The sequence below is a fragment of the Pempheris klunzingeri genome, chromosome 19 (genome assembly GCF_042242105.1).
Source record: "Pempheris klunzingeri isolate RE-2024b chromosome 19, fPemKlu1.hap1, whole genome shotgun sequence".
Lineage (NCBI taxonomy): Eukaryota > Metazoa > Chordata > Actinopteri > Acropomatiformes > Pempheridae > Pempheris > Pempheris klunzingeri.
In genome coordinates, this window is record NC_092030.1 from 11964612 (window position 1) to 11982185 (window position 17574).

Genomic DNA, 17574 nt, shown 5'->3' on the forward strand with positions numbered 1-17574 from the left:
TTTTGTACTGCCACGGGAAAAGAAACCACCACTGGTTTAAAGAGTCACCATCTTTGCTATTTTGGAAACATAAAAGCAATAATCAATACTAAAATGATACCATGGTTATGTCTGAGGGTTGGGGGTTTGTTTGAGGGTGAGCAGCATGTATAATAGACACTATAGCATCACCACCTGAAATGTTTTCCTTATGTCCTTATGTCACTAATTGAAAAGCCATATGGACAGAGGGCAGCGATGCATATCCTTATTTGAAAGTACCCCATAATTGTCTTGATTGTTTGCATGTGTCACTGAGATTCCGGCCAACTGATTGTAAACGTTAGTACCTGCAGTGGAAGAGACTGCAGATGACCAGATCACACTGAGCCACTGGTCTGTACTGGAGGTTCAGTTCCACTGGTGGCACAGTCCCACTCTTAGACGTCTCTTTTATTCATTTGGTTGCCACAGTTTGTACCAACATTTGTTTAAATTGTTGGAACATGGCACAAAAATAGCTTACTGGAGAGAATATCACAATCGGAGTCAGAAGGAGCTACCCTGCAGTGTTTCACTGAAGAGAAGTTGCAGTGTCTGTATGTGCAAATATGTGTGTGTTGTAGTGAGTTGTGATTCATATAAAAAGTATACATTTGTTCCCAGTGAGGCAGTTGACAAAACCACTCCCACAGTGCACACCTCGCCTGCAGCAAAAACATATTCCAAGTCTGCAGCAGCACCCAGGAATGGCAACGCCGCCCCTGCTTCTGCATCCAAGAGTCCAGCTGCCCAGAACAAGCCTTCCTACCAGCCCGGAGGTCCATCAGGTAGAACAAATTCAGAAATCCTCTCCTTATTCTGTTATTTACCACTACTGAAAGAATTCTGCTTCTGCCAAGAATGCATTTCTTGTAGTTACTTATTTTGGCCTACAGAGGGCAGTCCCGTTCTTTTAAATCACTGCTGCCCAGGCATAACTTTTATTACAGGTTTAATAACTGACACTAAGCCATTTAAGATTATGAGCTCTATAAAAAAACAGAGGTATTCTGTTAATGAGCTCAGATTATTGGCTTTTCCCAAGACCCCTTTAGTTAAATAGATTGTGAAATTGAGAATTATGTATTTTATTTTGTATTAAAGCTGCTTTTTAAATACAGCAGTCGTTGCCACGAGGTCCCCGAGCTGCTCGGGGTAAATATTTGCTGAACGGCATCAGTCAGGGGTCATTATTAGCGATACTAAAACACAAGTATGCACTCGTATGCACTCAAGGCACTCGTCCCTAGAGGCCTTTTAAGAAGCAGCTGCCGAAAGGTGCCATAGGGTGAGAGCAGGAGAGGTCACAGTTAGTTCTCTGTTGGCTGTGTTATTTATCAGATTAACACACACTTGAGTTCAAGTAAACAAGCACGTCTCAGAGTGGCCCTGTGGAACCGGGCTGGCGATGTGGAATGCCCTGCGTGACCTTTACATTTATGATTATTTTTAATTGCCAGCACCTTCTAAAGCACGAATGTTATCTCTGATGCATGTTTTTAAAGATGCTATAAACACATTAACATGTAATACATAGGGGCTTTAATCAAACACATGTATAGTTTGTCAGAGTGCTTATTTTGCATTGCATTCCGTCCATTTAGAGAGACCGAACAGACCAAAGACAGATTCCCGTCCTGCTGTGATTCAGTTTGGATGTCTTCCCATACATTTTTTTCTATTCATCTTCCTAGCAAAGCAAGACAGCCATGACAGACTTATAAATATCTGTCGCCAACCACCTCACTGTGACAGCTTTCACACATATTGCTAGGTTAAAATGGTAGCATTTAACAGAACGGAGTATTGATGCAGAAAATAACGCTGGAGTCACCGGCACTGTATGACCATATAAGTTCATCGATAGCGGATGATAAATTATGATATGATTTAAAGATTCGTTTGAGGTGTTTTGCATCTACTTGCTGCTTTTGAAATGTATACACCGGCATTTGTATCCTGCCTTTTGTCTCTTTTCTCCTCTAAACACATTTTATTGACTGCATGATTCAATTTCTATGACTTTCTACATCACTCGCGTTCTCAGTTGAAGTGCAATAGGTACCGGGCTGCGAAAACCTTTTTCTTGTAACTCAGGAACAGGGGAGTAGCCAGAAATGTTAAAATAGTGAGGTCACAAGGTTACCTATTTTTTAGATTTTCAGTTTACTCTTTGATTGATATTTTCTACCAATACCAATGACATCACCTGTGTAATGGTGGCTGCGGCCTTTCTAAAAATGCATTATACACTTTGGATATTTTAGGCATAATTATGTTCAATAGTGTCACTAGAAATGACCTAATGGTGTTTAAGTCGGGAGCTCTTCAAGTTAACTATATCAGAACCATTATCTTACTCAGATCTCTGAGAGAATCCCTTTTATGTTGCTAGTTGGAGCCAGCACCTCTCTCCATCGCACTTACTCTCCAGTATTCTTCTTCCTATTATACCCTCTCCCACAGTCTACTCACATCCCTTCCGATGCCCCGCTCTGTTTATTCAGTTTGTTTGCGCTCCGTTACAGGAAAAATTTAGGGAGCACTTGTCCTTTAACCTCACAAGGCTTTGATAACAGTGTTCTCTCTCAGCAATGTCAGCAAACGCTCTCCGTCTGAGGGGCGGACAGCGCTGACCTCCGTCCGACACAGTGAAAGAAATTGAAAAACTGTGCATCCTCTCTGCCTGTTTTGAGATGAGAAGGAGGGGGATTATTTTTCCAGGTGTCTCCTCTGACGATGGGAATGTGTTGTTTCCCTCAGTGGGATAAATTGATCCCTTGTCTTGGCTGGGTGGGGTGGCTCTGTCCAAACCAGCTGTTTCATACTTGAGGCACGAAGGCCAGAGATCACATCATCCCCATTCATTATCTGACAACACACATCTCAACTCAAGTAATGCTAAGAAATTTCAAAGAGGTGTTTATTAGTTTTATGTTTTTCACAGTACATTTTGTCTAATACTCTGTGTACCACAGTGGGCGAGCTACATTTTCCATTTGAAAACTGACCCATTATTTTCCCTGCTGGTGTAGGTTTCCCCAAGGGCGGAGCAGCTCCTTCATTTGGCAAAGTTGCAAACCCTGCGCCCAGAGGTCCAGAGCGCCCCACCCCACAGCCACATCCGCAGGACCTCAACTCTCTGGTGCAGCGAGCTGAGCACATCCCGGCCGGCACACGCACCCCAATGTGCAGCAAGTGCAACAATGTCATCAGGTATGTACCATCAGGAAAACTGCATCTCCAGGAGGAACTTTTGAATGATATATTTTTCAGTGATTAGGGAATTCAAGTGTGAAATTCTACTTACAGTGTGCAGAATCTATGTCCGAAGACTTTTTAATGTTTCAACCGTTGTCCTTAAATCCTCTACACCTTGCTCACTCTCACCAGGGGCCCATTCCTTGTGGCCATGGGCAAGTCATGGCACCCCGAGGAATTCGACTGTGCTCACTGCCACTCCTCCCTGGCAGACCATGGCTTTGTGGAGGAGAGGGGCCAGGTGTACTGCGAACATTGCTACGAGCAATTCTTCGCTCCCACCTGCGCCTGCTGCAACCAGAAGATTCTGGGGGTGAGTTAGGAAACCAAAGGCGCCTTAGTCTACTTGTAGTTAAAACACTTTCTTCACAAACACTATGAACATCATCCACTTAAAGAAATAAAGCAGAGGCTTGTTGCTTAGTCCAATGCAGTGAATGTGACTATAAACTTGATCATTTTAGAATAAACTTTTGAGTCTTTATTTAGTTTTATTTACAAAAACTGTGTTCACCGCTCTTACATTATTTGATGGATTATTTGAGGACTATATAATAATATTAATTTAAGAAGCTGTTTCTCATTTATTCCTTCTATTTCCTCTACAGGAAGTCATGAATGCCCTAAAACAGACCTGGCATGTGTCCTGTTTCGTCTGTGCTGCCTGCCAGCAGCCAATCAGAGGCAACATGTTTCACATGGAGGATGGACAGCCGTACTGTGAACAAGGTACAGCAGGAAGCCCACAGCGCTAAATTAGATACTGTGAAGAAAACCATGCGTGCAAACAGAATAACATTTAGTGAATATACTGTTCACTCAGACTATTACCAGCTGTTTGGGACCAACTGCCACGGCTGTGACTTCCCCATCGAGGCGGGGGACAAGTTCCTGGAGGCTTTAGGATTCACCTGGCATGACACCTGCTTTGTGTGTGCGGTAGGTCCAGGAGAGAGGGTCGGATCTAAAAATAAGACAATGTTAAGAATACTGTGTGAATAACAACGCTGCCCTGTACGTCTTTGACTCTCTCCACAGGTCTGCTCTACTAATCTGGAAGGTCAGCCGTTCTTCTCCAAAAAGGACAAGGCCTTGTGCAAGAAACATGCCCACACAGTCAACATCTGACCTGCCACCCTGAATATGAATGAATTAGGGTGACAGTGTCAGTTTACAGCAACTTATATTTCAGTCAGATGTTTAATATTTTCAGAATTAAAGCTGATCTGTGATCTGATCTGATTTGTGTATTCTGCTAGAAAAACTTTGGGTCAGCGGTTCCACTGTAAGCTTTGTTTTTGCTCTAATGCAGTATTGTTATGCCATATCACTTTTATAGATTAACATACAGGAGAAGATTTCAATACACTGTTACCCCCCTGCCAGGTCACTGTCTGTGCCAGTGGATTTTTAATATGCACGTTTGTTGTGAGCTTTTTATTTGTGCAGGACGTGTGTTTGGCTCTTGAGGGGCATTTTTGTTTCACACACAATAGGATAGTTTACTGCAATGACCTACTGAGCCCCTCGGGGGTCACGTATAGTATTACAAACAAATATTCATGTTGAAATGTATGCTATTAGTTAAGTGAGTGAAAGGTTTAGAAATTATGATTATTTAATTTTAAGGGGAAAAATATTTATTTGTAAGCAAAGATTGCTCGGTCAACATGTGTTCTGGCAACAAAAAGACTTATCATATGGGCACGTGGCCTTCAGAATAAAAAACGGGAAACTCTGATATTATATTATTGATTTATTTTTTAAATAGTTTTAAAGTATGTGTCATATAGCCATTTCTAGTAAATGAAAGCACAGAAGGTAAAGTGCACAGGAGTGTGTAAAATTAGACACTGCACAGGCCAGCTTTCATTGTTAACGCATAAAAAAAAAAATATGCAAGGGTAAAGTCCAGTCTGGTCAATATGGATATGACTCCATAATACAATGAGCAGTTCTGTTCTGTTGTTTATGTATGCTTTGGGATGCCTATAATTCAGGTCCACTGAATACACACATAAAACTGTACTTCATGCAAATAGTTCCTGGCATGATAATTAGAATTAGATGTCGATAAATTCTGTGCTAATGTCTTTTTTTTATTGTTTTTTTTTTTTCCAAACTATTTTCTACCCATTAGGAGTTTGTCATGTTGTATTTGTTCTAACTGATTTTGTGACATTTGATGAAATTTGTTCAATTAACACAAAACAATGCTAATATATATTCCACTTGTCCTTTGTCTTGTGCAATTGCTTTTACTAGAAAACTGTTTTCTAGTTGTGCGGTGGATTTCTCATCAGACACAAACAGGAACCTCTCTCCTCGCCTTTATTTCAAACACAAGGGTTCAACATTTAATACCATAATCAAAGCTGTTGAGCATGTCCTGTAGCTTCTTAAATCTTATCCTATTCTTTGTGGCGGACACTGGACTCGAGCAGCTCTTCCTCCTGCAACTGCTGTTTGTGCTTTTCGTGCGTCTGTGAAGATTCTCAGTCATCCAGGTCATAGTTATTCCTTAGGATTTGAGCAAAAGTCAACTGGACTTGTTGAAGATACTTGAAGAAGCCTCTTGGATGGGAGGCGAAAAGTACCTTCAACAAGTCCAGTTGACTTTTGCTCAACTCCTAAGGAATGCTTTTCGTGTGTTTGTCTGTGCACAAAAAGCATTGCATCCGAGAAGTGATGCATCTTAAATTCTTCTACGCAGCCTATTATAAATCTGTAGTGGTGAAAGTAATTATTCCGAGAAGTTTAACAGGCAGGCAGACAGGCACCAGCATGAGCTGCCACATACACTTCACCTGCAGTAAGAGGGAAAAGTTCACATCTCCATAGGGCCAGAAGAAACAACACCCACCGGGCACGCAGACACTTGGTGCATTCTTTCCTGTATAATAACAATTTTGGTATAAAAATCACATCGTTTAGGAATGACAGACAGCAGGAAACACGCATTCAATGCTGAGTGTCCTGCGTGTTTTACTGCAGGAGAATGTGCACAGAGAAACTGAGCGCGCTGATGTGCACTTCTCCAAGACGTCGGAGGTTGGAGCTGTGCGCACGGCAAGTCTGGATTTAAGCAGCCTCGAATAATAACGCGTGGTACACTTGGAAAACTCTGGCAGGAGATAGACGGGACACACGCGAAGAAAAGAGACAACGATCGAGTTCGCATCGAGGCAAACTTGGAACTTGTCGAGCTGCTGCTAAAGCGAGGAGGACACGGTGAGCGCACTCCGGGAAGTAGTAGTAGTAGTCCGCCGTGCGTCGGAGCGCAGGTTGAGCCGCGGTCAGAGTCTTGTTTATCAAGCTTCCCTTACTGACGCTACAGGCTCCCGTCCTTTGTTTTCTGCTGCTGTTCATCGCTACAGCTCCGAGGTGCTTATTCTGCTCCCTGTGCTGAGTTTGATGCTGACAGCACCGATCAGCGGGGACCTCCGACAGTGTTATTGGTGGAGTCTGCTGCTGCTGCTGCTGCTGATGATGCTGCTGCTGCCATGACCGCCGCTCAGTACGTCTTCACGTCTGATCTCACTTTATAGTCAAAGTGATAAAGGTCCGTCCACGCAAGGTAAAAGCAGAATAATGTTTTCTTGCTGCCATGTTATGACTGCGAGATGTTAATAAGATGGTTGGGGCAAACAATTTCACCGAGATCAATTCACCAGCTGTTCTGGAACTTTGGATCATATCACATGATCTTCGTCACCAGATGCAGCTGGGTTGTATAATATTTTAAATTTCCATTTTCTCTGAGTAGTTAAACGTTGATGTGGCAGTTCCATCTGCTGATGGGGGTCACTTTACACGATCACAAGCTGCTGAGTGGACCTTGTTTTCTCAACTGCTGCTTCCAAGCTCAAGATTGAAGTTAAAACTTCAGCTTTATAATACCCCAATGATTTAATGATTCTCCTGCTGCTTGTCAGTAAGGATTCATAGTTAAATACAGACAGAGCAGCGAAAAGGAATAGTGACATGAACAATTCCTGCATCCACACTATGTGTTAATGTCTGGCAGCAAGCTAAAGACTCCATTGCCTGTCAGTGTGTAATGGCATGGCGTCAATAGCAATATTTTACTTTTGACTGCATGAAACAAAACCTCTCTGTGCTCTGCAGTTGATCGCAGAGTGTCAGAGAACCAGAGCTGATGTCTGTGACATCACTGAGGTCCTGATGTTGACATCAGCATCTCAGAGCCCAGAGGAGCCGCGTACAACCTGCTGCACCTCACGCAGGCCTGTGGTGTTGTCTTTGCAACCCTCCAACTCTTAACAGGACAGAGGAGCTCATTGAAGCAGAGCTGGGTGGGTGATTTCGGGTAATATTAATCACAGGCGGCGATCAAACCACCACCCAGTCCTCGCCCTGGCTCTGCCCCTGGCAGGAGGAACTCCTGTCATTAGGCTTACACGATGGGTATGGCATGTCAAGTGAGAGTGCATGGCAAGGCAGCGCTTTGTGGTCTACCACAGACTCAAGCTTCAAGTGTTTGAGCTTGTTGGGCTCTCTGGCACTCATGGCTACCACAGAGTGTGTGTATGTGTGTGTAAAATGTATCAACATTTGTCTTGTTAGACCCAGTTATGGTGCAGCAAGAAGTCAGAGCCTCCTGTTACAAATACTTGTGAAGTCCTGACAGAGCTCTGGATGTGGTGTAATGTCTCCCAGTAGTAATCCAGAAAATTAAAATCTCAATATTTTAATATCTCGTGAAGAAGAGTTTGAATGCTAGCACTTCTGGACCGGTTAATGGACGTCTATCCGTGGTTGATTTAAACCACCACAAATGGGAAAGTGAAGGATGATAGAACATTACACAATTGGAAATATGGCTGCAGAAAAATCGTGAAACTCTTACTGCCTAAGCGATGTAAGAGAATTATGAGTAAAACAGCCTTATTTTTGGATTTATCAAATCAGAACAAACAAGGTAATAGTTGTGAATGAATCTTCATCGCCGAGTATCCATCTGTTTTGAGATTTTGGCGAATTCGCGAATTCCATTTGAACGGGACATCACACATACATTGACATGAAGACACACACAGGTACAGCCATTAGCTCGCTGAGCACATAAACACATGGACGGTAGATATGGGCCTGAGTCAGGGTTTGTCCAAAAGGGCTAAACTTAGCAAGCTGCGACCCTTCACCCCTGTTTCCTCTCTTATAATTACAGGAAATATGCTCAGCCAATCAGAGCAGAGATATTTGGTGCATATTAACAAGCTCAATGGGAGCAGTATTTGAAGACTAGGTAATGACCAAGCATGTGGGAGGGGGGGATAGGTTCGCTGAGGTTTGCAGAGGCTGCAGGAGATTCCTGTTTGGAAGCGTAAGAAAACTATCACTATAGTTTTGGCTTTCTCACCTCACACTCCAGCTTTAAGCAGTCCGTCATGTAATGCGAGCACAGTGACTGTCAGACAGAGCAAATTCTGGAGCTGCAGTCTATCGAGAGATAAACTGTCACAAACTTTATTCAATGTCTTTTCCAGCTGTGAGGACATTTTTTTATTTTTTTTTTTATGATTTCCTTTCATTTCTCCTCCTCTACACACACACACACACACACACACACTGATAGAGGAGCATCTCATATCAAGGCTTTCCACCAGTATGGCTTTTCCATCTGTCATTCATTCACTGATTTCTGCCAGTGGCTGCTGTTCTTCCCAGAGACTAACTCTCTGTACTGTATCTCTCATGCACATCCATACATACCAAAGGAAATTCACACAGCCATTTTTTTCTGATTAACAACAAACCCTGTCAATACAGACGCTGCACTGTGATGCAGGCCTGTGCTTGCGTTTGTTCCAGACAGCCTCGTCCGTCTGTGGAGGATAGATCGATAAGAGTGGATGATCGCTTTGTGGCTCATACCCCAAAGTTCTTGAATTCAACTCAAGTTTGTCATTACGATCACTGAGAGTATTATCCTCTACCTCGTCTGGCTTCCATCATCTAGGCAGCACAGGCGTTATTCAGCTGATCTTGTTCCACTTAGAAATAATCTTTTTCTTACCTGTGGGCTCCACTGGCTCTTTGACAATTAATTCAGCAACCAGAGCTAAGTACAGATGCCCCGCTCGCTGTTTCATCTGCAGTCGCTGATGAGAGACAAATGCAGGCAACAGGAATTACTTAAAGCTGCGAGCTGCTCTGCTCTTTGCCTGGAAGGTCAGCAACCATGTGAGAGAAAACCGACATCCTGTTATTAGAGAGAGGGGCAGAAAAAAACATGGAGAAAGAGGTACAGGATGAGTGGGGGATGATTGAAGATCGAAGAACAGAAGAGGATAAGGGGTACTTTGCATGATTGGGTGAAAGTCAAAGTGGGGAAATGACCTGAGCTTGAAATTTAGTCTCAGTCCTTTCAGTTATAGATGGCAGACATATGAGCTCCTAATAACTCCACTTTTTTCTTCCAGAGAAAGACAAGTGCTGGAGCTCTGGCTGGGTAAAGTGACAGGATGCTTTCTGATGTCCTATGTTTGGATGGTGAGTCGAGTTCTCAGGTGCTCCGTATCTGTTTAGCTGAATGTGTTGTTTTTTTTTTTGACCTTATAACAATTCCTATAAGCTGAATGACAAAGTAAACATGTGTCTGCTATTTCCTGATTGTAAAACAGAAACATATTGATAAATATCCAACATAAACTCTCAAATGTAATTTCGAGTGGTTTCACTTGATGTTCCAAGCCGATAATAATGTGAAGAAAGTGAAATCCAAAGCTAAAAGCTGTATTGATCAAGATAGACTGAGTGTTGATTCTCCTGCAGCAGAAGTATTATTTGGCAGGGCTGAATCTGTGTGTGTGTGTGTGTGTTTGTTTGTGCTTTTTTTCAGATTGTAATGCCGTCTCGGCGGCAATTTGCTTCCAAAGTGGCAAGCTAATTGACTTTCTGCCGAGCATGTGGATGGCTATGTAAAATAAACCACACTGACTATAATAGAATCCTGTTTTCTCCACTAAAGTATCAGGCTAGACACAGGGTCCGTCTACTGACTGGAGTGCCGGAAATGAATGAGATCAACTAATCTGATAGAGAGTAGTAAATTTTAGAAACTCTCAGGAGCTTTGATTTCACCTGAGTAATTTACCATAGCAGTGTGGGGCTTGTGAATGTCTGTTAATGTGCATGGAAGGTGTTAACCAACAAATGATTTTACTTTATCACAAATTTGACTGATTTATGTAACAGTTTTTCTGCATAGAAAGATCCTTTCAGATTTATACTGTTGTCAAATAAAAATATAAAGACCTTTTGAAATATTAGCACATGCATCAAGTGCATTGCAACACAAAGAATCATTGTTAGTCTCTGAAGAGTTCACGGATACACTGTATATTTTTGCCCCTTGATTTCAACAGTGAGCAGGCGAGCTGCATCGTTTAATTAGCATTCCTTTTACATTAAGCAACGAACTTGCCACTACAGGACCCATCATAAACAGCGAAATATGCTGACACAGCTCCAGCATAGAGGCTTGGTGTATAGTCGGGAGCCGAACTCATGCAGGGCTGTGAAATAGAGAGTTACTATACCCAGAGAGGACAATAGTAGCCTGTATACGTGGGAGAGGCTTGCTTAGACTCCCTCTGTGACAGCGACCTGCTGGCAGGAAAGTTAAGAGGGCCGAAGCCAAGCACCGGTTTGAGTTGGAGAGTAACACACACCCGTAAAGAATGTCAAGAATCTGTGTGTTAAAGTTCACACTGTATCACCATCTGTGGCTGGATCCTAGTAAATAAAAGACAGCTGTGTGTGAATCAGTGTGTGTGTGTGTGTGTGTGTGCACGCGCAAGCATGTGAGCATGTGTGTCTGATGTGAGTGTGACAAAGACGAGATAAGCTGGATAAGAAATGAAAGAATATAGTAATTATGCGCATAGTACTTGATATTGATTAGTACTTAATATTGAAGTATGAACCATTGCGCACACAGTCTCTCTTGCTCTCATTTACGGACTTCTAACGAGCAGGTAGCAGGCAGGATGTCAGCCCATAATTATGCTCTAACTTAGTGGTTTATGAATAAAAGCCAGGTCAGAGAGACCACCCAGAATCACGGTATAAATCACCTGTTTCAACTGTAAGGGAAAGTCCGAGATTCGACACTCTTCACAGTGTTAGTTCAGCAGCATACCCAGCTGTGACTCAGTGTGTTATTTTGCTGATATAATCTTGGCTTAAGGATACTGGAATATGTTTCATGACACTCGCTTTCTTTTCTGAGATCTTAAAGTTCGTAATGCCTTATATCTGTACGAAGAAGGGGTTCTGTGTTTCACCACACTCAAAACATATCAACGTGATCTCCCTCGACAGCTTGATCTTTCAACGGACTAATCTGAAAAGCTTTGTTCTGAATTCTTGCATGTCTGCTCTACTGTAGACCCTATTCTGCACCGTATCTGGTTCTGCAGTTGGACCTCACTCTTGTCCGCTAAACAACAAGTGACAGCGAGTGCCACTCAGACTGAGAGAGGAGATGGAGGAACAGATGAAATCAATTTCTGTCTTGTTCATGTTTTCCCCCGTTGCCCAACCCTGTGTTTCTGATGACAGATTGTGAAATAGGTTTCATGTGTGCCTTTCCCCCCCTCCCCCTGCAGATCTGGGAGAGGGCAGAGGGCATTTGGAGTCATACCTGTGAGGCCGTCTGCAGGGAAATGTGCTGACATCAGAGCTTTGCATTTTAAAGCGATGGAGAGGATGGGGAGGATGCTGCAGTGATGATACAAAAGAAGCTGGCTTTGCATAGATCATATCAGGTGAGTCCGCCCTCAGAGTGAGATCTCTTATCAATGCGACGTTAATCCGTTAATTTAAAACCCAGTCACATCCTGGAACAAGCAGGACAGAATGGAGCACGCCGTGTGCGGAGTATTAAAAACAGTGATAATAGCGACAGGAAAAGTTGCTTGCTAAAATTTTGTCTATACAGTGTTTTTGAGAAATCGCACGTTCGTGTGAGTGTATTTTCAGCGTCCATTGTAATGTTGGGCTCCCAGTGGCACACTGCTTTATCTGGAACGCACAGACTCACCCACATACAGCACTACATCAAATCCCTGTCAGCTTTTAGCTTTGGTTGTAGGATTAGGGAGCCAGCCCAAACAGGTGACAGGTGACAAACTCATGTCAACACTTCATGAAAAGGACTTTAACATTGGATTAGGTAAATCGCTATTGCAAACAAAAGGTGAGTCATGTTACTGTCGGTTGTACATGTCAGTTTGCAGTAGTTGTCAACCCCTATTTGCTGTATATATGTCTGTCATATCCCTGGTGGGTAGTTTCAGCTCGTGACAGCTGCTGCTCTTTGTTGAAGCAGTTTGTGTTTTGGCACAAGTCGTCATGATTTTCCAGACTTTCCCTCGTGACATTTTGAATGATTTTCCTGCTTTTTTTTTTTTTTTTTGTTTATTTTCGACCAGCTCTCCTGCAGTTTGGACAGATATGATATGTCCTCTTTGGAGCTCTTTTAGGTGTCTCGTGTTACTTTGCAAATATCAAAGTGCAGATGGTTAAACCTCTTTTATACCTAAAAGTATGCCGCAGAAACTGGCAAACAGCCAGTTTGTAATAGTGATTAAGTTACTGAAATTGTGTGATTTGTTTGTGGTGCAGAGTCTGATGCGCCCACTGAAAGAAAAGTTGCAGACTTAATTAGTTATGGGTGTCTGAGTCTGACCTCAACCTACCATGTGGGAAAACAACACTTTCAGCTGCTTGAAGACTTGTTCAGAATTGTCTTATTTCATATATCACTTTGCATACATCTGCCATATCAGAATATTTATCAACATACCAAAAACACTGCTATTAATATCACCGTATTGATTTTAGCCATATCACCCAGTCCTATTAGCAACTCCCTCAATATAAGTGTGCGACATTACAGTTCAAACTGCTGCCTTCAAAGACTTGATGCAGATGTGGAGCATTTTTCTGCTTTTCACATCAACTTTCAGGAGGAAAATGAGTTAGCCACACCAATCACTCATTTGTCCTTCATCTTTAGTTACGGTTCTGTCCGGTCTGAGAAGAGACCGGCCTCTCTCCTTGTCTGGCCTCTCCTGTGGCTCTGAGAGCTTTACGAAGATGAGGAGGCCGTATCAGATTCCAACAAAAAGAAAAAGAAAAAGAGAGAGAGAGAGAGAGTAGTGGCTTGCTAACTTGCTACAGCCTGGATTGTTATTGCAGGTGTTCAAGAGCAGACACAGCTGTTAATTACCTCTACGTAGCTACACACGTGGAGCTGCAGTCGCACATGAATGGCCACGTACAAGTGCATGTTGGCATGCCAGAATACGCCGATTAGAATTTAAGGATCAGCGGACAGTTTCACGGGATGAAATGCTTTCTTTGGTCAGAGAATCCTCCTTTGCGACGTGCGTATTCGTGGAGGGCTCAGTCGGTTTCAGTCCTGCAGCCAAATACAGTCAACTGGATCTGTATACACAGTATTGAAGATGTAGAATCTTGAGAACGTGCTTTATATGTGCTGTTTGAATGACATGAGAGCACATGAGAGTGAAAATGCTGTGAAATTAACAAATTGTCTAATGTGTATCACTTGTAACACCTTTGCCTTTGACAGCTGCTTGTATTAAGCCCATGGCTGCTGTACATTTGCCTGCAGATAGATAGATGGATAGAATTCTGTCTAACTGAAATCTTTGTCTGTCTATGTTTTAATCAGTATTAGATGAATATCGGATGAGTGATGAGTGTCATTCCATTGCTTTAGCTCATCTCGGTGCGTCTGACTGAGCTCCTTCCTCTGCTTGTCAACACACCTCAATCACATCATCGCACACTGCGTAGGGAGGGTGGAGAGTATTCACTGCGAGTCACTTCAGTTTGAGGAAAAAACTAGTAGCCTGTAAAATAACTTCCTATTTGAGCAACATTATATCCACAAGAATCGTGTCCACAAAAGTTAGTTTGCATGTTAAATTAGCTACAGTAGTTTTTAAACAGCCCTTTATCACAAACACACCTCGGTTTTAGCTCTCTGTTCCCTGAAGGTTCATACGGTGTGTGTTTGCATGATTGTGCTCGCATTTGTGAACAGCTGCTCCTCCTTTCCTCCGCCCTTGTTATGTAGCTTTGAACAACACAACAGTAGTTCTCTTGTGCTTATTATACAGATCAAGTTTAATTAATAATTCCACAGGTTTGGAGGACAGGCTTTGACTCATGAGATAAGCGACTTTTGTCTCAAGTGCCAACATCTTGTGGCTTTATTGGTTTCCTGATTCGAGTTAGAGCTGAAAGGGTTTGATTTAAACACACACACACACACACACACAGGGACATACACAGTTTTCCTACAATTAAGAACTGTTTTCTGCTTCTTGACACAAAGTGGTCAAGGTGGTGGGTGTTCCCCACCTTTTAAAACCTGTGTTTATTTTACTTTTTTAAAGTGCTGCAAATTAAGCAGTAAATAACCTTGGGTGGACTGTTCCACGGGAGTACACGTGGGTGTGAGGGAAAGGGAAAAGAAGGGAGCTGACAGAAAAATCTCAAATGTGAAAATGACTGGAACTCCAAGGGTTTTCAAAACAGAACTCAAGATTTCATTACACATACCTGGACAACTGAGGGCATGGAAAAACCCCTCCCTGCATGCGCACAAGTACACAGGCACACACATACATGCACTCAGAAGCTGGTTTGGTCCAAGAAATAATAAGAATAATGTTAACTAAATAGGGCAGAGATGACTCCCAGCCAAAAGAGCCAGCACGTGTCAGCTTCAGAAATATGCAGAACCCTGGTCATCAATCACAGACAGGAGGCCCTCAGTCTCGCTGACAAGCTCGGACAGAAAGGAGGCGGGCTGATCTGGCCTCTCTGTGTGTGTGTGGACGGGCTGGTGGTGGCTGTGTTCTCAGACCTGGCTACAGCCTCTTGAATCAGGTTTTGTTGGGACTCATCCAAGGCGCTCAGGCGACTGACGATGAGGCATCACATCAAACCAACGTCAACAACAGAGTAAAGCTAATGGTCATCACTTGTCAATAAGGCCTGCCACAGGCAGTGTCCATATAGGTCCTCCACAGTGTTGTTTTATTAGATTTCAGTGTTTGTGTAAGAACCATCTATGTGAGTGTGTTGTGGGAATATTCTCATGGTGGCATGACAGTCTGCTGGTAACAGTGTAACTGTAAGCAGTAAATTGTCTTAAACCAGCAAAACAGAGCAAAAGGAGACAGACAGTCCTGAGGGGCCGAGCTGGAGTTTAGTCTCCAAAACTGAACCTTTACCAAGGTTCAGAAGGACAAAGCTGGATTGAGGGATGTAAGCATTGAAGGAGGGGGCTTGGGGATCCTCTGGCGAAAACAAAACCCTGATGGGTTCTACTCTGAGATCTAACTTGGTCTGGATGTCTGGAATGATACACTCAGTGTGCGTGTGTGTGTGTGTGTACGCTTGTGTACGTGCATGTGTGTCAAGTACTACTACATATGAAGCCTATCAACTGTATGTATCTGGGAAAGAGGAAGGAACAGTTGAGTTACAAGAATGCTGCTAATTTTCTCAGCCTGGTGGTGGAGACCTCTTTAAGTTAGGTTTTTAAGGTATCTTTCACGTTTGTGTCTTATTTCTTACCTTTCTTTTGTGACACTTCATTAACAAAAAGAAGATGAGTGCGCTTATTAAGGTATTAACAAGGGTTGCTGACCTTTTGATTGATAATCCCGTTTCCATGCTAAAGTGCATTAATGGCTGAAAGCGAATATGCATGTTATCCAAACTGTCAAAGTATTTCTTAAATAAATTTCTTATAACTTAATTCTTTGGTGTGTATGACAATGCAACCACCATCTGTCTTTAAAATCACACATTAGACTTTCTTGAAGACTTTGAAGATCCAGTTCTTGAACTGTTGTGGATCTACTGTTTCAGTTGATATGTTACTGCAGAAACCCAAGCAGGCTGTATTTCTGCTGTCCACAGACACAAGTTAATACTGTGGACACAGTACAAACGGAGTTCATCATCATCCTGATGTTCTCAACCCCCCAGGAGTTCAATGGATGTCTCACTGCGTCGAATCGTTTCTGCACCCACTGTCGGTCTATATTAGACACAGGGTGACAGGACAGCTGTCTCTGTGCCTCGTTGTGGTCATTGTGTGCATGCACAAGGATGCATGTGTGCCTTTGCAATAGATCTGGCATGGCAAATGAATGTTATGTGGCTTGTTTGACTGAGTATGCTGTCTCCTCGCTCCGGTCTCTGATCCTGACATTGGACCCAAAAGGAGAATCATCACCAAGGAATTTGGCAGACTGTGATCACAGGACTGGCCAGTGAGGGTGAAGGGTTAATGCGCTGTGTGACAAGGGAAAACATGACACGCTCATCTTTATACCAAAGAACGGGTTACATGCGACACAAATGCACAAAATGCATCATCCAAACAACAGAGTGTGAATGTGCTTCGTCGGGCAACTGTAAAATTGCCTCCAATGGTCACTTGTCAATCAAGTATAAGTAAACAATTTCCTGCTGTGAAGCTCAAAGAACATAATAACAATTAGGATGTCATTTTGAAGGCCAAGAGCCACAGATGACTGTCATAAACAAACAGAAACCATAATGAGACTATAATTGCTTGCCATGGTTGTTTACATTCCTTTATGCAGAACCTTCAGATAAAAGCTCAACAGATCATAAGAAAGTCAAAACTGCGAATTAGCATCTGCTAAAAAGATGATAAACGTAATGTAGCAGATCATCCTGACATTCAGTGACACTTAACCCAGTTCTCAGTCAGCCTAAAACGGTTTAGAAAGTCAGTGTCCAAAACATTCCTCTCCCAGCATCCTTGCATTAATGATGAACATATGTTAAGAGAGAATGCAAGGTCACATGGTTACATTTCAAAGCTCATTTTAGGTTGCTCTATCTGGATTGCTCTATTTTGACTGCTCTAGACTTATCTTTTTAATATTTCACTTTTTCGGCTTTTTGTTGACTCGTGTAGTGTGATGCAACAGTAGAAAAAAAAAAACTGTAGGTGAAAGATTCCTGTTAACCAAGAATGACCATGAATGTATTTTACATATAGAAAGAGTTGCAAAGCAGACAGTTGCAGCAAAGCAAACATCATTTGACATTGTGGTAAACTGATGGAGTTGATGCCTCCTGTGTGGTTCCTGCAGGTGAAAAGTGAGCTTGTATCAGCCCTCCACACCAGCATGAAGATAAAGCTGAACAGGAACAGAGGTCCTCTATAAGAACCTGTAG

The 17574-nt window shown here is 42.7% G+C and overlaps 1 protein-coding gene across 1 annotated transcript in view; it reads left to right on the forward strand.

The window, feature by feature from the left end:
* Positions 1-5518, forward strand: part of pdlim5b (PDZ and LIM domain 5b) — a 32337-nt gene extending 26819 nt beyond the window's left edge. Inside the window, exons 8-13 of the mRNA XM_070849992.1 lie at positions 646-809; positions 3057-3237; positions 3415-3595; positions 3891-4011; positions 4106-4221; positions 4321-5518. Of these exons, the coding sequence (XP_070706093.1) occupies positions 646-809; positions 3057-3237; positions 3415-3595; positions 3891-4011; positions 4106-4221; positions 4321-4410 (853 nt within the window). The 3' untranslated portion in view covers positions 4411-5518. The remainder of the gene's footprint in view (positions 1-645; positions 810-3056; positions 3238-3414; positions 3596-3890; positions 4012-4105; positions 4222-4320) is intronic.
* The last annotated feature ends 12056 nt before the right edge of the window (positions 5519-17574 follow it).